At 47.4% G+C, this 25,555-nt stretch overlaps 1 protein-coding gene across 1 annotated transcript in view; it reads right to left on the reverse strand.

The window, feature by feature from the left end:
* znf536 (zinc finger protein 536) overlaps nt 1–25,555 on the reverse strand; it is a 179,819-nt gene that overhangs the window by 80,624 nt on the left and 73,640 nt on the right. The window contains exon 5 of the mRNA XM_061704916.1: nt 4,458–6,724. Coding sequence (XP_061560900.1) covers nt 4,458–6,724 — 2,267 coding nt within the window. The remainder of the gene's footprint in view (nt 1–4,457; nt 6,725–25,555) is intronic.

The following is a 25,555-nucleotide window of genomic DNA, read 5'->3' on the forward strand; positions in this document are numbered from 1 at the left end:
CTGACAATTAACACGTTTCAATACAACTTTATTATCAGCCGGCGGAAATACAAGCAGCGTCCTGACCTCGAACACACACACACACACACACACACACCATCCAATTTGTGGATTTTTTTTACTGGTTATAGATATGAAACGTTTCTGACTTTAAATCATGGAGAGAATAAGACAAAGAATGCACATCCATACATTTCGGCAATATTGAGCATTTTACACGACTGTGGGTTGTTTTGTTCATTCAATTATGTTTGCATGACGCGTTTCCTTTTTGAGCGCTTAGAACTGCTAAAGTGTTGTGTATCGTGTGTGCGTGCGTGTGCGCGCGCAGACTCGTCATGCATAGTCATGACGCACTCTCAATCCACTCCACTGGCCCGTTAATGACGTATTAATTACACAGCGACACTTTGCGTGCGTGTGAGTGCGTAACGGCGAATATTCCGCCGCCTCCGCAACCTCGGGCGCTGAGTCACATTTCAATTTGCGAGCGCTCGTCTTGTTTGTTTGAGCCCGGCTAAAGACCGCGGGATGCGCGGCTAATCCCCGCCGCCATGTTTGCGGCAGCGGCGGCGGCGCTTTTTTTCCAGACGAAGGCGACACGCGCACGGGGTGGGGTGGGGGGGTTGGATTCTACGAGAGGTGGGAGGGGCCTGTAAAGGAGACGCGACGCGCCGGCCGAGTGTTCTACAAGGTGTGTAACGTGCCTGCCTGTGACCGCTGACAGCTCGGCGAGCCAAAGACTGAATGAAGATGGTGACAGAAAAAAATTATTGACAAGTGCACGGGCCAATGATTTGCATTCTTTTCGCATTCCTTTGGCGTCTCCTTGTGAACCTTTTGAAAAGAGCAAAACTTCCAAAGACTTCTGTTGATTGAAAAGTGTGTTTAGGCCGGTTGGTCAACCTTGACCTTCGTTCACGCTCGACATGTTATTGTTGATTACCGTAATTCAACTTTCCTACCATTAGTGGCGAGTTTGAGGGGGCAGCACGCGCACACGCAAACGTGCGCACGCACACACGCACATTCATACACGTACACACACACGCTCACACGAGGAGCAACACCTTTCTAGGTTTTTTTTCTCACATCCGTAAGTTTCTGATTTGAGTCTCTCACTTTCAATTCACTTATTTTCTTTATTATCCCCCCCCCGAGCCGTCACCTTATCGTGGTGGAGGGGTTTGTGTGTCCCAATGATCCTAGGAGCTAAGTTGTCTGGGGCTTCACGCCTCCGGTAGGGTCACCCATGGTAAACAGGTCCTAGGTGAGGGACCAGACAAAGCACGGCTAAAAGACCCCTATGATGAAAAATTTAAGTGGATCGAGGTTTCCCTTGCCCGGATGCGGGTCACCGGGGCCCCCCTTTGGAGCCAGGCATGGAAGTGGAGTTCTAAGGCAAGCGCCCGCTGGCCGGGCCTGCACCCATGGGGCACAGCCTGAAAGGGTAACGTGGGTCCCCCTTCCCATGGGGTCACCACCTGTGGGAGGGGCCATAGGGGTCGGGTGGAATGTCACCTCTCTGGCAGGGAAGGAGCCCGAGCTGGTGTGTGAGGTCGAGAAGTTCAGACTAGATCTAGTCGGGCTCGCCTCCACGCACAACTTGGGCTCTGGTACCAGTCCTCTCGAGACGGGTTGGACTACCTTCCACTCTGGCGTTGCCTACGGGTGGGGGGGACGAGTCCTGACTCTTGTGGAGGAGTTCGGTGAGGGCATGGAGAAAGACTTATCCCTCCTGGTACACCATCTGGCGTCTCAGGAGGGGGAACCAGTGCACCATCAACACTGTGTATAGTGGGGATGGGGCGCTGCTGACCACGACTCAGGAAGTTGTCAGCTGGTGGGGAGAATACTTCGAAGATCTTCTCAATTCCACCGACACGCCTTCCCATGAGGAAGCAGAGTGTGGGTTCTCTGAGGCGGGCTCTCCTATCTCTGGGGTTGAGGTCACCGAGGTGGTTAAGAAGCTCCTCGGTGGCAAGGCCCTGGGGGTGGGTGAGATTCCCCCGGAGTTCCTAAAGGCTCTGGATGTTGTGGGGCTGTCCCGGTTGACATGCCTCTGCAACATCGCGTGGACATCTAGGACAGTGCCTCTGGATTGGCAGTCTGGGGTGGTGTGGTCCCCGGAGGTTGCGTTCCAAGTACAGGGGGATCACACTCCTCAGCCTCCCTGGTAAGGCCTATTCAGGGGTGCTGGAGAGGAGGGTCCGTCGGGAAGTTGAATCTCAGATTCAGGAGGAGCAGTGTGGTTTTCGTCCTGGCCGTGGAACAGTGGACCAGCTCTACACCCTCGACAGGGTCCTCGAGGGTGGGAGTTCGCCCCAACCAGTCTACATGTTTTGTGGACTTGGAGAAGGCGTTCGACCGTGTCCCTCGGGGAGTCCTGTGGAGGGTGCTTTGGGAGTATGGGGTACCGAACCCCCTGATACGCGCTGTTCGGTCCCTGTACGACCGGTGTTTGGTTCGCATTGCCGGCAGTAAGTCGGACTCGTTTCCGGTGAGGGTACGACTCCCCCAAGGCTGCCCTTTGTCACGGATTTGGTTCAGAACTTTTACGGACAGAATTTCTATACGCAGCCGAGCTGCTCTGGTATGGTGGCCTTTCCCCCCCTCATGGAAGCCGTCCATCTTGTTGGAGGGGTTTGTGTGTCCCAATGATCCAAGGACCTAAGTTGTCTGGGGCTTCACGCCCCCGGTAGGGTCACCCATGGCAAACAGGTCCTAGGTGAGGGACCAGACAAAGCACGGCTAAAAGACTCCGATGATGAAAAATGTAAGTGGATCGAGGTTCCCCTTGCCCGGATGCGGTCATAGCCAAATTAGCGCTTTTTTTTTGCGCGTGACGCCATCGTTAAAGACATATTCTTTGATCCAGTGATGACAATGTATTAATAGTTGGGTGTTTTAATCCAACATTCAAATATGGCACCGAGGGGGCAGACTTAAGCTCCCTTTGTGCTGAGTGTTTTATTTTATTTATTTTTTTAGCGACGGACGCTAGCACAACACAAGACGAAGAGTCAAAGCCAGCGCATTAAAATTCAGCAGCTAATTACGTCGGCGACACCCCCAGCCTGTTGAGAAAGTGTTGTGTTTAATAGTCTCTATAAAGAAAATAGCTTTTTATCTCGTGCTCATTTTCATTAATTCCTAATTGGGGTGGGGGGAGCAAGGGTGTGTGTGTGTGTGTGTGTGTTATTATTTCTTAGATTAAAATAAACATCGCCCATCCCGTGTACAAACCCATCACACTACACGCGTGTGATAAGGACTTCATGCCTCTGTGAATATATAAACAATTTAATCTCCACTGGTGGAATTAAGTTGCTTACAGCCTTAAGCTAAGACGCTCTCATTTATATTTATATTTATATTTCTCTCCAAAGACTTAAAAGCACATGCCAGCTTTGGCAAATTAACTTCTTTTTTTTTTTTTTGACCTGCTTTATATGTATATCTTTAATTAGTGTCTTGTTTAGCTTAAACTGACTGATTATCGCACAGTCGTGACCTAATTACCGCGCTCGCGTTTCCTCGGCTGCCCCGAGGAGCTCGCCAAAGTTACCTTTAAAAAGTCGTGTAATCGCCCGCGACGAGCCACGCTTAATCCCAATAAACGTGCACTCAGACGGACGCCGTCTCATTACGCCGCGTGAAGAATTTCAGCTATGAGAAGAACGTGTGCTTTGACTGCGCTTTTGCTGTTTTTCATTGCCGTTAAAGACAAAATGTGCTCACATTGATGCAATTATGCAACCACACAAGACAATAAATAACGGATAAACTCTTCGCTTGCTATGCTTGTATCCAATCCTAATGCTTCCCAAAACGGTAACTCTAACCCTACTACAATGCTTTGGTTCAGTGGTATAAGTTTGTACCCTTACTCTAACCCTAGTTTTTAAGAGAGACAGCATTTGTGTTTTCCCCTGCCACTGTTTGATTCCTGGGCAACGCAAACTGTGGCTTCGTACGTACCGCGACATGACAGCAAACGCTCCAGCGTTCTGGCTTTACGTTTTAGCAATCAAAATGATCCTCGTTCATGCAGACTTGCAAAAAACAATGCGAATGCTCCAATATGCACACTAGGCCACTGGTTTGCAATGTCATTTGTAAAAAAACAAACAAACAAAAAAACACAACACCAACTTGCTAACTCCAAAATACCCACCGTTGACAAATCTGTGAGTTTAGAAAGAGACTTATGAAAGTCTCTGACCTTCCATTGTTGTTCTATGAAGCACTCGTCAAACAATACTAGCTTCATTTTCAAAAACTATCACTCATAGTTACAGTTACATGTTCAAGGAATGTTGCGCGGTCACTGGAAAATTCAAACAGTTTGGAGACACCTCTCACTGGATAGACGCTAAGATCCCGAGACTCGGAAGCCACATTTGGTTCTGGAAGAACAAGAGCCAGTCGCTTACTGAGAAAGTTCAGCATCTTACCTGAGGAAGGTGAGGAGGGATGCGGGCTGTCTTCCTGGACGCTTCCCGTCTGCGAGTGTCCACCTCCGGCTCCGCTCTCCTCAGTCACGTTGGAGGACCCGGGGGTGGTAGAGCGGCTGATGGACTGGGACTCGGGGTCACTGGCGGAGCCGCGGCGTTCGTCCACACCTTGCTGCTGGAGCGCCTCTTCCGTGCCTCGCCGGTCCTTGCCATGGATGCGGGAGTGGACGACCATCTGGTGATAGGTTCTGAAAACCCGGCCGCAGTCGGGGCACTCTGTCGGCTTGTCCTTCAGGTTTGAGAGGCCGTAGTCCATGATGGGGTTCCCCAAGCCAGACAGGCTGCCGGGAGTCTCGGCACCGATGTGGTGGGACATGAAGTCAAAGCCTCTCGCGTCGTCCTTCATGGACATCATGGCAGCACTGGCAGCCTTGGAGCCCTGCAAAGCCTCGGAGAGCTGCTTCTTGGAGCCATCTGTGGAAGCCATGAGGGCAAAGTCTTGTTTCTCCTTGGAGAAAGAAGAAGCCACGCCACCTGCCATGTCGTCATCCAGCCCCGGGGCGGCATGGTGCTGCTGCTCCTTTGGCATGAAGGCACGGTCCATAGCAATGCCACGAGCCATGATCTGCCACGCTTGGTAGCTGTTGAGGGAATCCATCTCGGCCACCTTGGCGGCGGCCTGCAGACGCTCCATGCAGCTGGACTTGAGCGGCGGGACGAGGTTGAGGCAACCCAAGAGGGACCGCTTCTCGTTCTCGCCGAGCCCGTGGCCGATTCCCGCCGCCATGGGGCCCAGGAGCTTCCCGAGCATTTCCTTCTCCTTCATGGCGATCCCGGCCTTTGCCAACATTTGGTGCTGCTCGCTCAGAACCTGCTTGTCCGGGGAAAGGAAGCCTCCCTGAAGGCAGGTGATGTAGCGGGAGTACAAGTTGGCGTGGGCTTCCTGAGCCAGGCTGCTCATGCTGTTGACGGACGCCATGTCCTGCTCAGTGGGCTGTGGCGGCTTGCTCTTGATGGCCAGCTTGTTGAGATGGACCTTCATGTGGTTCTTGAGGAACCAGGGTTCCTTGAAGCGGCGTCCGCATATTTGGCAGCAGTGCTCAAACGAGTCCTTGTGCTTACGCATGTGGCCCTTGAGGAACCAGGCCTGGCTGAACACCTGGCCGCACACATCACAGCGGAACTCGGTGGCCACCTGCGTGCCGCCCGCTGCGCCGGAACCCTGTCCCTGTGTGTTCTCCGCAGTTATGTGGGCCTTCTCCACGTGGCTAATAAGTTCCTCCTCGTGGGCGGCGGCAAACTCACACAGCGTACATTTGTAGGGCTTGTGGAGGATGCGGATGTGGCGGTCCAGCTCTTCGCGCTTCTTGAACTTGCCCTTGCAGAAGGTGCAGCGGAAGCCCGCGGCCGGGTTGAGGGACTGCTCATCCTGGGCGCCGGTCGGCTTGGGCGAGGATGACGGCTGTGAAGCTGTTTCCGGGGCGGCGAGGCCCAGGGGCGGTGGCAGGCCGCAGGCCGAACCCAGCTGCTGCTGGAGGGCGTTGGCGCTGCTGTTGAGGCTGACATGGGGCTCACGTGGGGCCGCCTGCAGGAGGCCGCCGCTGCCTCGCATCTGCTTGTCCCGCAAGATGGCTCGCTCTTCCAGCTCGTGGAGCAGCCGGTTCTCCTCGCGGACTCGGCCGCGGCCTTTGCCCAGGTTGCCCAGCTTGTGGGTGCGCAGGTGGATCTTCAGGTTGCCCTTCTGAGCCGCCCGGTGGTCACAGTAGGGACATTTGAAGGGCTTCTCGCCCGTGTGGGTGCGCATGTGCAGCGATAGGATGCTGTTAAAGCGGAAGCGCTTCCCGCACAGCGGGCATGGGTACTTCCTGTTCTTGCGGGCATCGTCTTCGATGTCGTTCATCTGGGACATGATTCCCAGGTTCTGGCCGTTGAGGAACTGCTGTAGGTCAACGCGGCCGTTCAAGCCGCTCAGGGCGCCGGCGTCGATGTCGCGGTTGAGCTGGTTGGCCAGCAGCGCCATCTGGCTGCTGATGGGCTGGCTGGCTAGGGCGGCATGGTGGCTCTTTTCGTCCAAGGGCGCAGCCGCTTTCTCCTCTGGGATCTGCTGCGGGCGGTGCAGGTCAGGGAAGGCGTGTCCGAGCTGGGCGGTGAGCTGGTGGAGCTTCTGGCTGATTGGGTAGCGGCCGTTGAGCACCGCGCTGCTCAGGTGGGCTTCGGTGTCGGCCACCGCTGATGACATACCAAGGCACAAACTAGAGTCCTCCATCCTAGAAGAACAACAACAAAAACGACGAGGTGTTAAGAATACACAAGAAGAAATTACTTAGTGTCCTATTTTGAAACAAGATTCATAAAAGTGTAATTTGTCCAATTATCATTGTCACATAATTCTCAAGTTGAAGTGACCGCAAATGGTTTCTTACCATCTTAAGGGTGAAATTAGGAGCTGAAATTGTAGTGCTGATCTCCTATTTAATTGTATTGAGCGTGTGTACCTCATGAAGTAGCCAACTGCATCGGTGGAACACGTTGAGGGATTGCAGAAATGCTGCGTTCACCCCCCCCCAAAAAGACAACATTTTGGACCTAATAATTAGTCTTGTCGACACTGAGCTAGCGGCGCTTAATTAGGCTACTTGTGCCCATCCTATCGGAATTGCGCCAATTACGCGCCCTAATGGAAGGCGGCGACGCCATTGTGAGACCACAATTAGGGCGCTGGCACTAAATAGCGCTTTAAACAGACAACAACAGTGTGACTCGCTATATCGATTTTTCTTTCTGTATAATTCAGGGGAGAAAATTCAAGGAAACAGGAAATGCTATTTCTGTAGAAACTGTGTTCAAAAAAAAAAAAAAAAAAAGGGAGGGACTAATAATCCAAATTCAGAATTTTGCTGGCACAATGTAGATAAAAACCTTAAATGCACATCCATCTGCTGTCCAGATGGAGAGGTATAAACACGTCGGCGAGCACGTGCTTCCCCCGGCTGCTGGCGGGGTCAAAGCCGCCCAAACAATAAGCACACTTTTTGCTTTGCTCGACAAAATATTGTATAATGTCTCATTAAGCTGATTAGCGTCGCTGCCTGGTAACAGTGGCCGCAATCATCCAAAAAAATAAAAGACGGTGCATGGCGAGGAGGCGGAGGAGGCGGAGGCTGCATTGTGTCGGTGAGTCAGTGGGAGCTGCTCGGACACGAGAGCAGAATGTCGGTGTTGTTCTTTGCAGGACGCGAACATGAATCCCGCTCTGTTGTTGTGAAGGAACGCGGCGGCGGCCCTCGGAATTCTCCTCACTCCGTCCCGCTGCGCCCACACGTCGGCTCGCCGCGCTAGCGACTTTCAACTTTTGCCCTCTGTGATTGTCTGCAATCACGTCGACGATATTTGGGGGGGAAACGTGTCAAAAAAATTAAAAAAGCAACTTTACTACTTTTTCAAGTAAACAGTAAAGGAGCCATTTCACTCAAACGGTGCCCATTGCTTCCTCACGCAATATAATGTATAAATGCACAATAAAATGAACTGTAATTTCATTATTATTTTGTTGTCATTATTTCGCAAAGTGTCCCGCACGTTAATCTGAATGCAAGTCTCATAAATACAATTCAAAAGATTCATTTCAACTACCTTGAACACTGGAAAAAACAACATTTGTTGCATGTTACTGCTTCCTAAACCTTTAAATCCTTTAAAAATGTTGTTGTTGTTTTTTTATCACACGATCCACAGGATGTTGCATCATTTTAATCATCCGTATGCCACGGGAAGGCCAATAGTAAGGGGCGTGGGGGGGCGTTATAATCTCAGCACAGTCCTGTTACTTAAATCATTTTTGGGATGTTATTTGTTTCTTTTCCAGATAAATTTTTTGTTGTTGGGGTGTGAAGCACTGTGATGTGCTTCGTGTTAACATTGCATTTTCTATACAAATGAAATAATGGCATGGAAACTAAAGCTGCGTGCGAATGGTTGGCCAACACGCATGTTTTGACCAGTTCAGTATGTGCATAATGAGATTTAGAGTTGAAACAAAAGACAGAAATTGAAGTTTATTTTGAGCGGTAGAACACGCGAATGGCATCGATTCGCTGAAACGGCAATAAAACAGCAGCTGCCATGAAATTTTTTTTTAATTTATTTTTTTTAATTATTGAAACATTAAGGGGAAATACAATCAGTTTTAATGAAATATTCAATGCTGTACAAGTGTTCATCCTGTTGCAAAAATGTCTTAATGGCTGTTTTTCCTGACAATACTCAACATTCAACTGCTATTTAAAAGAAAAGGGGAAAAAAAAATTCTTTTTTTTTTTTTTCCACACAATCCTCGCCGGGTGCTGACAGATCCGTTTAAAAGTGCGGCGGAAACAATTTGACATATCACCCCAACCTATTTACTGAGAGAATATTATGGCTTGCGTTATTCTTCTTCTTATTAGAGAGCGTGCGCTATATAAAGTTTTCGGTGCGCGCGCGTGTGTGTATGTGACAGGCAGCCTCCATCATTGGGAAGGAGAAGCGATTTGAATGAAACTCGCGCGCAAAAAAAAAAAAAAAAAAAAAAAAAAAAAGCGTCGCCTTTTGGAATCCAAATCTGTGATTTAAAGTCGCCTGATGAGCTGTTGCTCATTTGACGAGATAGCAGCCGTGCCCTTTTCTCCAATTTGATGCCCGCCTTTATCTTCGACATACAACAAAGGCACATAGACAATGGAATCACGTGAAACGAACTGACGAATCCACTTTTTTTTTTTTTGTGTGTGTGTGTTTTTAAGGGACGTATCCGGGCTGACGAGCGTATGCAAATGAGCCGCATTCATATGCGCGTCTTGCTCCCGACTCATTTTATATTTTTCCTCCTGATTAAAAAGGACATTTCTTATGTGACATCCCCCCACCTCACACACACACACATCTCCTTTCCTCATATCATACACACACACACACACACACACACACACAACAATTCAATATGCGGATGCCCTCTAAAAGACACGGCGCCTGTTTAGCAACTCAAATGCTGCAACAGGCCTGACAAGAGGACACCGGAACGCATTTTTTGTCCCGTCGTGGAACGCTCATCACTCCCTGGCGCTCATTAAAAACAACAACGATACAAAAAACACGCGCACGCACACACGTGTTCAGGTGCAGACAGGTGGCGGCTAACACACACACACACACACACACACACACATCATCATGCACTTTGTATGTGTGTGCGTGTCTCTCACAGTTCAATTCAGTCTTATCAATATTAGCAGGCATCACAAATGCATGAGGGATTTATATGTGCTTCACTCTAATTGTAACCATATCAATTATTGAAGCAAAGGCAATAGTGGGGATAGCTATTAGAAAGGCTCATTATAAATTCATACGGAAATAAACAGTTTCGGAATATAAAGCTTCTCTGTCGGCGTCAAACTTTGGAGCGTTGTTGGGGTCGATGGAAAAGCTATTAGCTTTCCCCCCCCCTCTTTTAAAAATTTTTTTTTTTTTTTTGGTGTGTCGTGCATCGACGCGAGGCCATCGACTGATCACAAAGCGATAGATCGTTAAGGCCTAATGCACGCTGCCGGGAAACGAATCCATTTTCATTCACAAAGCGCACATTGCCCTCATACATGCTGGATGGATTTACTGTTTGATGCCATCCTGAACGCAGAACGGACAAATCGTGGCTTATCTCAGACGGACGTCGTTGCCAGACTAACGACAATTGGCTCTGGCCAAAGGTCAAAGGCCAACTTTTTTAAAAAAAAATTTATTTTAAGTAGCCAGTTTTAAAAACAAAAATGTCATTTTCCGCCAGTTGCAGGTCTCCTTCAAAGATGAACTCATCCTCGAAACGTTCGCTGAGGTTCTTCCAAACTTGAGCCACGGATACAAATGTCAAAAACATGAAGCTGTTGCGCTGGGCCTCCCTGAGGGTGAGGAAGTAGAGTGATGTCGAGACCCCGCCCCCCTCACCCCCCCGCCCGCCGCTGTGGCACAGTGGACTATTGAGGAAGGCCGGAGAGCACTTGTCAACAGGTACTTCCACTCTCAGTTCATCCTCACGCACAAACCCGCCACAGGGAGAACAGACAAACCTGTGTGTGTGTGTGTGTGTGTGTGTGTGTCTCCGCGTGTGTGCGTGTAGAGGGCGGAGTGGGGCGGGCACCGCGGGAGGAAGATCAATGCGGGACAAACGGATTCCCACAGTTCATTGTTCCTCGCCGGCCAAATCCTCTTCCCAAGACGGCCGCCAGCTCAAAGCTTCCCTTCTTGATAAGCATCGCTGCTGCGCGCGTGCGCGTGTGCGCGTGGGACGGTGCAGCGTAGCCGCAATAAGCAGCATTTCTCCGTTGAGCGTAAATAAATGAAAACGCCAAATGTACATAGTTTGCTTCATAGTCAACAAAACAAATAAATGAGCAAAGTGTTTCAGCAGGTTAGAGGTCGTCAACAAATTTTCTGAATCTGGATTAGGGCCGCCAAATTTTGTCCACATTTTCTGTCAAAACAAAGTACTTTTTTTTTTTTTTTTTTTTTTTTTTTTTTTTTTTTTTAAAAGGAGCACATTTTTAAAAGGAGCAACACGCGCAACACAGATTGAGGATAGTAAACAATGCAATGCCTATCGCCAATATATATATTTCGACTGATTTCTGCACAATTTGACCTTGGATGAAACCAAACTGACCCGATTTTACGTTCAAAATGCTCATGTACTTCTAGAATCAAGAAAGCAATTACGATATGCAACTATTCCCACGTTTTGGGTAAAATTCAGTCCAGATTTTGAGATATATAAAAAAAAAAAAAAAAAAAAAAAAAGAACAACCAGAAGAGAATTGACTGATATTATATAGGAAACTACTAATGGTGTGTGATTAATAACATCAAGATGTCATATTTTTATGTAGCACCATCCCAAGTCTTTAGCTGTCATTTTTTTTGCCTTCTTTCCAGGAAGGCGCACATGGAAATAATTTCAACGGGGGAAATTGAAAGCAAATGTCGGAGAACGAGAAACACGCTTTTTCGCTTTCTTCACGTCCACTTTACACGTTTGTTTCTTTTTTTTTTTTTTTTTATAAATACTCAACACTGCCTCGTATTTTTTTTTTTATTTTAAACCGAAGTATCATTCGCGCCGACCGTTTGATGCTAAAGTGTCTTTGATATCAGCATCTTGCACGCTGAGAAAGTCTTTGACGTCAGCACTACTGAACGTTAATGCGTCTTAAAAATGCCCCAAAGTGTCTTTGACGTTGACCATCTTGAACCCGTAAATCGCGATCTTAAATCATAAGTCTCTCTGATGTCGGACATTGCATATCGCCGAAATCCTCAAAACCAGTAAAATGTCTTTGATGTTGGCTGTCTTGCGTGTTTAGTTTTAAAAAGACGTTAAGTGTCTGTGATGTCATACATTTGGTATGTCTTATTCTTTGAAAGGCTTCAGTGTCTTTGATGTTGGCCATCTCGTATCGTTTTAAATTGTAAAAAGTCATATGCGACTTTGACGTCAGCCATCTTTAATGTCTAAATCTTTAAATGTCACACAAGAAGTGTCTTTGACGCGCGACATCTTGTACGCTAGTGTGTGTCTTTGATGTCCGACGTCTTGTACGTTTGAATCTTTACGTCGTATGTGTCTTTGATCGTATCTTATACTGTATATTGTTTGTCGAAATCCTTAAAAGTGTACTTGACGTTGGGACTGTTGTAAGATTATATCTTTCAACGATATTTGTCGTACGTACATACATGGCCCAAAGGTACAAAATCAGGGCAGATTAAAAAAAAATAATTACAAAAATAAAAAAAATGAATCTTTTGTGTGGCCTTTTGCTTTGTGTGTGTCCACATTTGTGCGAGACTCTTCTTCCTGTCAAGTCATTCAGAAAACAAGGACACAACAAACACGGCAGCCATTAAGGAGACAATGGCCACAGTGTGTCCGCGCTCGCTTACATCAGCGTCGCATGCGAAGGCCGACCGAGTTAACACGCACGAATAAACGTCACGAGAATCGCGGGGGCTTCAATTTCTGGAAATATCAGAAATAATTGCGTTTTTGCTCACGCCGGCCTCGACTTCTTTACAATGGCAGCAACGGTGAAGAGGGACAACTGACAAAAGAACCTACCTGCTTAACTCATGAAACTAACTGACAAATTAACTAATTCACTGACAAACGAACTCATGAAAGAACTGAAAAACAAAACAAATAAAATAAATGAATGACAAGACTAATAAACTAGGGAACGGAGAAAGTCATGGTGGAAATTACAAAGAGAAACTAATACACTTACTAACCAACGAACTGACAAGCAAACTGACAAATCAATGATCAAGCTAACAAACTCACTAACTGAAGAGATAACTGTGCAGCAAGCAAACCGAAATGACTGACTAACCAGCAAACTATCTGACTGACAAACTAATTCAACTAACTGACTAACTAAACTAACAAATAAAAAGGAACAACCAAAGCTCACTGTCGAAAAAGGAAACTGACAAACGAGCTGACTGAAAAACTCACGGTGCCTATTACAAAGACACAAACTCAATAACTGATTGACAAACTAACCATTAAACAGACAAACTAACCCAACAACCAAAGTAACTGTCAAGAAAACTCACTGTTGAACTAAGACACCGAAAAACAAACTAACGGGCCCCAACACTCACGAACTTACAGAGAAACTAACTGTAACCAACTAACTAACTGTACTGACTGAGAGACAAATTAACTAACTGAGAGACAAATTCACAGTTGAACTAACAAAGAAACAAGCTTAGAAAATAAGTGGCAAACTATAAAAAAAAAACTGTCAAAGTAGAAAAACTGATGATACTCATTGTGGAACAAACAAAAACAAAATAACTGACTGAACTAACTGTCTGAATGGACAGGTGACACTGTTTCCCTCCAGTCCTGTAGGTGGCGGTCACGCCAGCAGTCATTTTGTCTTTCCACATCCGACGGTTGCGTCGATTCTTCGGGAAATCCGAAATAATTGCATTTGGCTGGCGTTTTGCATAACGGCGGCGGCGTTAAAGAGGGAGGAGTTGTTGTGACAGGTGCTGCCACGCCACGCCGGGGTTCCATTTGCTAAGGGGAGACTTTTTAATCGCGGCGCAACTAATTAGCGGCACGGCGGTGACGGCCAACATGTCCGTCAAAGTGGCCGTCGCGACGGCGGTGCCCCCTCTTCCTCGCTGGGAGTTTGGGACTTCCTCTCTCGACGCTTTTATCCGCTAAAACAAACGTCGGCAGCTAATTAGTGGCGCTGCTTACAGGAAGCCAGTCAGGTAATTATTTTGGGGTAATTGAATGATTCTTCAATGTCTAAGCGTCTTCTTCTTCTTCAACCACCTCCTCCTCCTCTCCTTCTTCTTCCTCTTTGAGCAGATAAGATACAGGTAGCGAGAGGCTCCATATGCTCTTCAACCACAAAGCAAACGCGATTCTTCAATAGTCGAAGTCCGCCTTGAATGGCGGCGTCTTCAATCTTTCCGTCTTTGATAAGGCCCACCTCAACTTCCTGCGTACACCCTCTGAAGAGTTACCAGAAAAGTGGCACACTTCCTCTTTCAGAGCTCGTCTCGACGACCATGGGGAAAAGGCGAGTTGAGCTACTTTGTACACCAAGATGGCAAGGCTTCTTACTAACCAACCAACTGATGAAACAAACAAGTTCGGAACTAATACACTATTCTGATCTAGAGTTAACTGACAAACACTCTCACTCACTGACAAAAAAATCAATTAAGAAGTAAGAGATGAACTAATGGATGTTCTAAAGGTTGATCGCAGAAACTGAACTGATGAAAAATGAAGTGGCTAACTGATGAACTAACAGACTAAACCACTGCGGAGCCAAGTAGCTAACTAATGAGCGAGCAAAAAGTTATTGTCAAACTAACCAGCAGTTTTACTAACAAACACATGAAGACTTACAAACCTTAAAAAAAACCAACAAAAAAACAAAACTAGCAAGCACGATGCAACCATCTAACAAACCAACCAGCCAATGATGAAGGCCAAACAATCCTCAAAAACAACAAGTGATACTGTTGCCCTCCAGTGCACTAGGTGGCGGCATACCAGGTGTACTCTTTGTACTCGCCCCCCCGCGCCCACGTTCTGCGTACCCTCTGTAGAGTTGCCGTCGGAAACTGGACAAGTGCCACACTTCCTGTTGAAGCAAACCCATTTATCTTCTTATCCGAGTTATCAGGAAATGCAATAAAAACGACAGCGCCGGTGTCGCGAGAGATGCGCCGCAACTCGTGCCGAGATCATTATCTGCTCGGGCGCAGCGAGTGCTTTGCAGGGGGCGTGGTCTCGGCGGGGACATAAGCGAGCGCGTCGTCCTGTCGCAGCTGATCACAGCGGACGGCTGGCGACCGCGGTTAAGATCACACGCATCGCGTGAAAGCGTTTCCGCGGGGACGATAAAAACTACACGTCGGGAAGAAACGCGCCAGCGCGACCGGCGTTTGCCGCTCTGCCAACGTTGGCGCCATGAAAGCACCAAAAGATAAGCGTTTACCGGAATCCAACGGCAGAAAACGTCTGTTCAGCGTTCAAATCCTGGAGGAGGACGGCACAGAATTTGAAGCAGACAAACAAGGAAGATTTGAGGGACTTTGCTATGCTAATGTTACCTTAGCCTGTCACTACAGTTCACAGCGACATGCCCACAAGCATTTGGCGGGTCACTCCCCCCTGACGCTGGCAGACGGTAAAATTGACTCGGATGACTAACTAACTGACTAACACGTTGACAAACTAACAGATGAACTCACCGACTAACTGCCAAACTGGGCTAACTGAAAAAAACAACAACAAAAAAAACAAAGCGACAAACAAAATGACAAATGAGCTCACGGATGAAATACCAGACAAACTAGGTTACTGACAAACTACTACTAACAAAAACTAATAGAAAAGCTGACCAACTCATTTACACAAACATACTAAAATCGAAATAAATAACTGAAGAAACAACCAAGTCAGGAACTGACAGAAGAACTAACGGCTAAACGAACCGGTCGAACGTGCTCGGTACAGTATCTGACAGACGAAACTGATCCAATAACCAACTTTCAAACTTTTTTTGGCCGCTATTAACCGATGACTAACTGACTTATTATCCAACCAATTACTGATAACTAACCACCAAGGCAACTGCTGGTCAAAGTGTTGCGTCTTTTTGTGTGTAACCCTGCTAACTAACCCACGGCGAGTGACAAAACATAGCACGTCGCGACGCTTCGGCAGAGGTCAGCGCCGCGCTAATAAAGTTGTTCGAAGTTTTTAATCTGGACGTGCGAACAAAAAAACCAGTTGTGCACGGCGTCCCGGCATTCCCCGCGCCGCCAGCGCCCGCGCGCCCAACGCTTTTCATATCTCGCATTTCTTTCCCACCCTGACTGACCTTCACTATCATCTCACACTTATCTCCCCACGCCAAGGTTGCGCACGCACGCGCACACACTTATGAAAGCCTCCCTCCCGACTCCTGATCTGACTCGAGTGCATCGAAATATGTAAAACAAACACGTGTGTAAAGTGCGAGGAGCGTCTTGAGTTTTTTGCGTCTGATGAGGTGCTAAACGGCCGGAATGTTTTATGTAAATTGGGCACAGTGGCCTTCTGGGAAGACGCCCGCTCGGACTTTTTGACATTTGCGGCAGGCCGGCAGCCAGGCGGCGCGCACACACACACACGCCCAAACGACTAGCCGTCCGCAAAGACCACGACAAAGACCACGACAAATCCTACGACTGCTTTTTTCCCCCCGTCCTGAAATTTTGGGTCGCGCCAAATTTTGTACGCCGGGCCGAGCGCCACCTTTACCCCCCCCCCGCCGCCGCCTTCGGTGTGCAGTTGCAATGCGCATGCCCTCCTCACCGTCTTTTCTTCAGCCCCCCCCCCCCTCCCAATCCTGCATCTGATTAAGTTAACAATGCGCTGTTATTTGCATGCTGATTTCGCAGATCCCGCCTTTACGCACCCCCCCGGCCCCTACCTCGCCGCCACCCGCCCCCCCCCCCCCGCCCCCTTCTCAAACAAGCGAGGCAGGATCAGAGTAATGTGATCGCACAGCAGCCAGCCGACACAATGCGCCTCAAAGAGCAGGTGCCCACCCTCCACCTCCCTCGTCATTCCTCCTCTTCTCGTCTTCACCCCTTTTCTTCCTCCTCCTCCTCTTCCTCGGCCTGTTTATGAGCTGGTATTATAATCAAATCTTCAGCGAGGGAGGCCTGTCTTTTTTTATTAATTATAGGCCGCGCCTGATGCCGACGCGTCGGGAAGGCATCTTCAAAATAGGTCGACTGCTACACTTTGCTATTCTTATCGCATTTAAATGTCAACACGGTGCAAAGCTCTACAAATTAGTTCAGGCAGGCTTCAACCCCCATTTAACATTTAAGGCGCCGATTTCAAAGCGCTTTCTCGCGCGCACACACACACACACACACACACACGCGCGCGCACACATATAAGCCATATAAATACAAAATAGAAAGATACCGCCGCGTCTTTCAAACTTCTCATTTCAGCACAAACGCCGAGCTGCCAACCTTTCCGCCCGACAACAAAAAGAAACAGAAACAATGCATTAGCCCCCATGAATAATACATCGGCAACAAAACATCCCCGCTTTTTCGCCGTCTCCACTTAAATCCGCCGTCCAACTCCACAGATGCGAAGTGGCTAAGGAGCTTTCCCCCCCACCCCTTTAAATTTTGGGCCACCAGTTGCGACGACTCCGCCACTTAAACAGGTAGCGGAGGTGGGTGGCTGCTTTTCAGATGCAGCGCAGACACTGGTTTTATTTGCTCTTGGAGCTTTGCGCCGCCAGTCGCGACCGAGCGCGCCGCTTAAACGGGCAGCGGAGGTGTGAGGCTGTGGGGCGAGGCGGGCGACGAAATGCTGATTTTTGAAATTGACTTATGACCACTGACATTTCGACAACGAGCCATTTCTCCTCTCCTGCAATTTTTTGCGCCACCTGCTGCGACGACTCCGCCGCTTAAATGGGTAGCGGTGGTGACTAGGGAGGACGACGGAACGCAGATTTGCCAAATTAATATCACGATTACCTTCCCTTTATAAATGTCACTCCGCGAGGGACGGCATGTGTGCAGCTGCAACTGAATCTTCCGCTTAAATGGGTGGTGGCGCAAGAAGCTTTTCAGCTGCGAAATAGAGATTTCATGCCGAGAGGTGATGCCGTGCAGGCTCCGGCGCTCCCCCCCCCCCTGCGGAGTAGCGGACAAAAGGAAGCCCGGCGTCGCACTTGACGCTCTCGGACGCCTTCGGGAATACCAAAGGAGACGAACACAAACAAGTCAACACGTCCGGCCCAGTGTAAAAGAGTCAACGGTATTATCCCGCGTTGCATTGTCTCTGCCTGAATGGCGAGACAACTCGCTGGGAATGACAAAAGCAGAAAAAAACGCGATGGCTGCACGGGACCCGAGTTGGGGAAAGTAGGGGAAAAGAAAACTCGGAGAACTACTACACCTCAATTGCTTCTGTGAGAAATGTAAATTATTTCATGAAAAGAATGAAAACATACACACACATACATATGTAGCTTTTTTTTTTTTTTTTTTTTATAAAACACAAAACCGTTCACACCACATCCAAAATAAATCGCTACATTGAAAAAAATATTTCCAAAAAACGACTGAATCCAAACACATTTGTACAACACATTCGACAAAATGTAAATAAGGCTAAAACATATACATGGAACTAAAAAATTAAATATTCCGGTTATTATTCTTATTATTCTTGTCTTGTACTTTTTGCTAGTTGGGTAGTCGGGATTACCATTTTTTTTTTTTTTTTTTTTTTGCTCTCTTAAAAAAGGAGAATGCCATTGGGCCCACTTCCAACCGCCCTAACAAGTAAGCACGCTAACTAGCTTTCGCGGAGACCCCACCCGCGCGTCTCCCACCTCCAGGCCCGACGATGCGCAATGCTCCGTTAACGTGTTATACTTCCTTCAACGCACAGTGCGCGTGAAAACACAAATATCATATAAATTTCGGTGCTCCATAGTCCGTTTTGGTTCTATGCTTGCAGTTTTCAAGAGAACTGTCTGTGTCCCCACCACATTTGCACAGGGCCCCGCAGAAACACGCGCCTGTGGGTCTTTAAAGCGCCTCGTTGTGGGCCGTGAGTACACGCGGGCTTGGACTTGACAGCCGGCGCGTGGACCGGGGCATCGAGTTGGCGTGGCTGCGTTAGAGTGCCTCGTTGTCCGCAGTGAGTCACTATCTTGAAGATTTTTTTTTAATCATTCAAATTTGTCAGGGTTGTTAACAACTCTCTTCTCTTTTTTTTTTTTTTTTTTTACTTTGCAGGGACTTTAAGAAAAAGCTCAGTGGGTTAAGCAGGCACACATTCAAAGCAGTCAAACAAACAAAATCAAAGTTTACGTTAACTTCTCTGAATTCCACACTTTGGCGGCGAGACGGTTTGAAGACGAGCTCCGTCGTTCCGGAACGTCGTCTCGCCGAAAGGAAAACAAAAGACGGCGTAATGGCTCATTAGAGGCGAGTGAGACGATTTGGGCAAAACAAAGCTGCCTTCAGCGACGTGTCACGGAGACGCCGCCGAGGCGACGGGACGAGCGAAGCCACAAACGACTTCCTCCCACTTGCGTCAACATTTTGACGCGTTTGTTGAAAACGTGCAAGTTCACTCGACAACACAAAATGTTTTTATTTTATTTTTTTTTCAATGTAGAGAAGAACCCAAACTTACATTGAAGTTTAGCATTATGTATGATAACATCTTTCCGGGCTGGTTACTTTTTGAAAAAAATAATTAAAACAAAAACTGGAATCGGGAAAATTTCAGCCAGCTTTCATAAAGCGTGGCAAATAAATTATATTGTTCCTTGTGAGCTATTCATGTTAACTGCTACTTTGCGTAACAGAAATGAACTGATGTACAATCGGAAAAAAAAAAATTCTATTTACTGCGCACTCGGTCATGGACAATTATTGTAATATGATTGCTCTTTGTGAGTTATTCCTAATAACCGGCAACTTGTACAATATAACGCAAAAAAAAAAAAAAAAAAAAAAAAAAAGTGTTTCTGACAAAAAAAGCAGAGAAAACAATATTTTTTTGGGGGGAAAACAAACGTGACATTGATGGTAATATTTTTTTTTGCTTTTGTGAGAAACAAACAAAAACAACACTGACAAAGGAGAACGATACATTATTTACTGTAAATATAATTCTTTGAGCAATTAAGTAAATGAGCAAGTCATTTAAAGAGACACATTCCTCCATCTTGTGATCGGATCGCTGATCGGTTATCGGCCCCCAAAAAATCCTGTGTGTTTGTCTGCAACACAGCACGCTTAAAACAAAAGAAACATGATCATCAAAGTGGAATTCAGCACCTTTATATTCCTATATATATTATAAAGAAAGAAAAAGGAGAAATTCCGAGGCACGGAGAGAGGAAAGAAACAGTTGTGGCAAAAAAAATGGAAATGTATCTTGACGTGAAGGAATGCATGTGATGAATCCAAGTGACGACTTCTAGAAATTATAATAATCATTGTTAGGATGATGATCATACCCCCCCACCCCCTCTCCCCACCATGCAAATGAAAGTTTGGCACGCTTGGAAGAGGTGCAGGTCATCCACACGCTGCCTTGCACAACAGCAATAATCCACAGAGTAAAGAGGAGAGAAAAAAAAAATAAAAAATTCACATGCATGGAAGGTGCCGCCTTGACATGCAACTACCGTGTCTTCTGTGACCGCGCTCGCAACTCAAAACACTTCAAATCATCCTTCCCCATTGAAATGAACAGAGACGCTACTAATCCGTTACACTGCGCTAACATTAGTCGTTCTCTCACAGACGATGAAGCATAACATGCCTGCGGGTATTGTTAGATTACTTGTCTTCACGCATCGCTTCACCGCTTCTGTTCAAGTATCCGTGGCTTGTTAGCCAATCTATGGCATTTCACATGTAACATGTAATTCTCTTTGTTTTCTGTTTCGTTTAACAGGAAACTTGACCTGGAAAAATAGTTTTTTCGAGAATGGTTCACTCATTCCAAACTGCTGCTTGTCAAGTTTTTGCTCGTAAATCCAAAGATTTGCCGCGCGACGGCCTGTAAATTGGGTCACGTGGGACCCAAGGTAGCTCCGGACAAAATACGGGTCAGATCATTTACGCGATCGTTGCTCGCCATAACCGCCGCTTTTGCACCATAGAAATAAACACAATAACGCGCAATAATCCAGAAAGTCGGCGAAAGCCGCAGTCTTCCGGCATCATACGACGAAAACCCGGAGTACGCTAACGCGTCGAGAGGTTGGAGTTGGTCCTAATTCCCGTCGAAGCGTTTGTCACCATTAAACTGAAAGAGATGATGGCGATAAACTCCACTGTTCTTGAGCCTGTCTGAAACAATGGCACAAAATAAACAACTAAGTACAAACATGAGAAGGGCGGGTGGATTTGCCGAGTGCGGAAGTCATAATTGTCTTTGGGCTTGACGGCGACTAAAAATACGCAGACAATAGCGGCGAGATGAGCCTTGGCAGCGCATGTTTTGTCCTTCAATACTCTTGTTTTTTTTTTTTTCTTCTTTTTTTTGTTGTTTTTATCCTGCCTTTGCCGCTCGCTTTCCCACCCCGCGCCGAATAAACGGATATGTGAATTAAATGCCATTGTTTTAAGCAGATCGCCGGCTAAATTTAGGCTCTTGTTCTCCTCCAGCGCGCCGGAATTTTGTTCATTATGTTTGCACTTGGGCTTTATCCTCCATCTTATTCATGCCTGCGTGTGTGTGTGTGTTGCCTTAAGACACACACACACACACATATAGTTCAGCCATGCGTTTTTTGCAATTATAAAAGACACAAAAATAATTATTCCGCCGCGCAGTCAACACGACGTATCCCGGAGTCGATGGTGCACGGATCACGTGTTTAATAAAAAAGGTTAATCAGTTGTTAATCAGAGGATTAATAACTTGCTATTTTCTTTTTACAAAAGCATTCATATCCCGCCATAAATATTTCATGCTTTTTCTTTTTGTTGTGGAGTTTTTTTTTTTTTTTGCCGAGGCGGGGGGCGGGACGAGCGCCCCGGTGTTGCAGGGCACACTGAGCAATATCCCGACATTAATGTGCGTTAATCACGCTTTGCCGAATCGCCAATAAATTCATTCATGTTTATTAATACAAAGCTGGGAGAAAACAATACTCTTTACATTATTCACCCACTTATTAATAAAGCTCTCATGAGCAAGGACCGGCACAAGACGGGATAAGAAAAACGGGGGCAGGGTCCAAGCGAGTCCGGGCCGGGAGCAAAAGTTCATTAAGGACTGTAAGTATCCTCCACATTTTTTTTATTTTTTTTTGATTTACAAATTGCCCGGCCAGTTTGTTAATCACGGCAAAACAAATATTGCTTTTGGTGCGCTCCATTTGTTTGAAGCCCCCCCCCCCCCCCCCCCCCCCCCCCCCCCCCCCGGTTCCCAAAATACTCATTCCCGGCTCCCATGTAATTAAAGAGCGCCTTTAGTGAAAAACACGCAGCCCGACTCCAATTAGTTGTGTGGATGTCGCCGGCTGAAAGGCGCAGCGTGGCGTCGGGTACTGGGCGCGCCCGGGGGCACCTGGGGGTCCCGGAATGGAAGAAGTGCGTGGCGCTAGTGGATGAGCGAACGGGGGGATGGGAGGCTTCCGAGGGCCGCGCGAGTGTGCGCTGTTCAACGCACTTAGAGGACGGGTTTGTTCTTCTGTGCGTTTGTAACGAAAAGAACCCAAAAGTGCGTTCAAACTGCGTTCGAACTAACCTATCATAAATAATGACCCTAACTAACCCTTGCCCTAACCCCAAGCCCCAAACTCAACGCTACCTTAACCCAAGCCGTAATCAACCCTAACCCTAAACCAAACCCAAGTGCAACCCCAATCCAAGCCTAATTTGAACCCTAAACAAACACAAAACCTTAAATCTGAACAACCCTAACTGCGATCAAACCAAATCCTAAACGTGACCTAAGATAAACCCACACCTTGAATAACCCGAAACTAACCCAAATTTAACTCTAACCCTAGCCGTAACCTGCACCCTTTACTAATCCTAACATTAACCTTAATCCACCACAACGAAAACTCGAAACCCTATCCTAACTCCAACGGTTTACCCTAACCCAGTTGTGCTTTACCTGACCATCTGATTGACTCTGTGATCTTCCGGTTGGTACTGCGATTGGGAATTGTGGGTTATCTGAAGTCGGCACTCGGTTCGATCTATTGGTCAATTTCCGGTTGAGACCTTCAGGAATACTAGTTTGGCCTCTAGTTGAGTCTTTGTGTTGATTCTCTGATCTTCTGTTCTCTGCTTGGTACTGTGGTTGGGATTTGGGTTTGTGTCTGTAAATGGGACTTAATTTCATGCCTTGTGTTCCGAGTTTCTGGTTGCTCTCTCTTTTGGGGCGTACTCTTCTGTGGATAATGGGTCTGGTTGGGTTTTTGAATAGAATCTTCTGTTTAGCATTTGGGTCGTATATGTAGATGGAACCCGGTGTTACGTCTCTTGTTAAGACTGTTTGGGACTCTTGTGAGTACTGGTTCTCTTGTCGAGTCTGATTGGGACACTTCTGGGGGTACTGGTTTTGTCTAAAACTGAGTCTCTATGGAGGTATCTGGTTCTCTTGTTGAATCTCTGATTTGGATTCTTTCTTTGTTGAGAGTTTTTGTTCATCTCCGGTTCGGACTTGTTTCTGGTCCCTTATTAGTTCTCTGTTTGGATCTTTGGTTTACAATAAAACACGTAAGCGTGTCCTGTCCGCCCCGTCACACAATGTGCTCTTTTTCAGACACACTGTCGTAATCTAAACACATCGATGTACACAAACACACAAAGGAAACCAGAACCGCAAATGGTCCGATGACCCTTAACGATTGCGTCTGAATTCAGCCTGTCCATCACCGCCGGGCGCTCCTCCAGGCATAAACCGACGCCCTGATTGCAAATATTTAAAAGATGACATTTCCTGCGTTTGTGCTGGACATCAGGAGGTGAAGATACAATATTCTCCATTCTAGCCCCTCCCCCCCCCCGCCTTCCTCTTTGTCTTAAGCTCCAAATTGTGTTTTTATTGAAGGCCAATATGGATCGCGCCACAAAATGTCATCCGTCAAGCTGTCGATGAATCCGTCTTTTCATTTAATGATCGGCCGACCGGCCCGATGTGCCTTGCACGCCGCGCCGTACACCTTTAACGGGAATCAATGGCGTGCAAATAACACTTGAGGCGTGCTCAGATGTGGACGCCATTTGTCCAAACGCTCCCGCCGCACGTGTGAATATTTGATGCGTGATCCCGCCGCCACGCACTCGGCGAGAGGCTGAACGGAGGCGACAGGAGGAAGCGGCGAGGGCCGGGAATGATGAAGCCAGCGGGACAATTAAGCAAAGAGGGACGAGGAGGTGGGGGGTGGGGCTTTAAAAAGGGAGACGGGGGCCAAGAGGCGAGGGACGGACGTCCGTCGCCTTTGCCGCCTCCGCCGCCTCACTTAAAAACTGATTTCATGATATGATTGAGGGGGAGGGAGGGTGACGGCTCTAAAACACATAACTTTTTACGAAGCGAAAATCAAATATTAAAAATGACAGGCCTTATAAGTGCGGCGAGCGAGCGCGGGTCACGCAGGGAGGGGCGGCGGCGGCGGCCTGTCAGCTACTATCTGTCAGGGCCAATTAGAAACAATCAGGGCCCAGTGAAAGGGAAGGTGATTGTTATTAAGCGGCGCGGCCCGGCGAGCGGCGGCCCAGATGTGGCCGTGCATATCAAAGAACAGGAAGCCGCCGCTTTAATTCAGGAAGCTAGCGGTGGCGAGCGAGCGAGCAGGCGATCCGACGCCAGCCACAAAGGAAAGCCAAAGAGGGAAATGAGCGGGATTGGGGGAGTGGGGGGGGGAAATGTCCCTTGTGGAAGCGTTTGTACGATGGCGGAACATCACTTTTATGGGAATGAGAAACACATTTACAAGAATTCAAATGAAACAACGAAACTCCAAATGCAATGAAAGATGCGGGCGGCGACGAATGACGATCAAACTTTGAGCTCGGACGTGGAAAAAACAAACAAACAAACAAACAAACAAACAAAAACAAAAAAAGCTTCGGAATTTTACTTTTCGTCCATCTGTCTCACGTGCGACATAAACGGTTGGTAGACATTTCACAAACTCTTTCGAAGACGTTTGCTGTTGGGGAACGCGCGAACACAACCAAATGAACCTTAACCCCGGTTTCAAACTTGAACCCAAGGTTAAACCCCAACCCTAATCTTGACTTCCGCGCCTAACTTGAAAACCCAATTCGAAACTCTAACCCTGTCTTGAAACCCTACTTCAAAAGCCTAACCCTGAATTAAAACTCACCAGAACCCAAGCTTAAAACACTACTTTTAAAGTAGTAGTAGTTTTTGTAGGAGTTTAAAATACTACCCCTGGCATGAAACCCTACTTTAAAACCTTAATCCTAGTTCAAAACCTTAACATTTACTCACAAACCTAACTTCAATCCCTAAACTGAAACTCAAACCTTGACTTGGAACACTACCCTTGGTTTAAAACCCAACTTTGAAACTCTAACTCTGGCTTGAAACCCTGACCCAGGCTTAAAACCCTAAACCCTTCTCTTGAGACCCTACTTTTAAAGTAGCAGTCGTTTAAAATAGCAACCATGGATTGAAACCCAAAGCCTACTTTAAAACCCTAACCTTGGCTCCAGACCCTCACTCGAAACCCTAAACCTTGCTTAGAGCCCAAAATTGAAACCCTCGCCCTCGGTGTAGAAGCAGCGCAGGTGTTGCATTGAGTCGTCGGGGTCCGGCAGTCGAGCGCGGTTGAAATGAGCGACGCGGCAGTCGAGCGGCCGCCGATGATCGCGGTCGAAAGGCACGCCGCGGGCGCTATTTGAAGGCCTCACTACGCAAACGACGACACTTGAGTGACGGCGAGCGACAGGAGGCTGCCGACTCAAAGTCACCGCGCCATTCGCAATGC

The sequence above is a fragment of the Phycodurus eques genome, chromosome 2, assembly GCF_024500275.1.
Source record: "Phycodurus eques isolate BA_2022a chromosome 2, UOR_Pequ_1.1, whole genome shotgun sequence".
NCBI classification, from domain to species: Eukaryota; Metazoa; Chordata; class Actinopteri; order Syngnathiformes; family Syngnathidae; genus Phycodurus; species Phycodurus eques.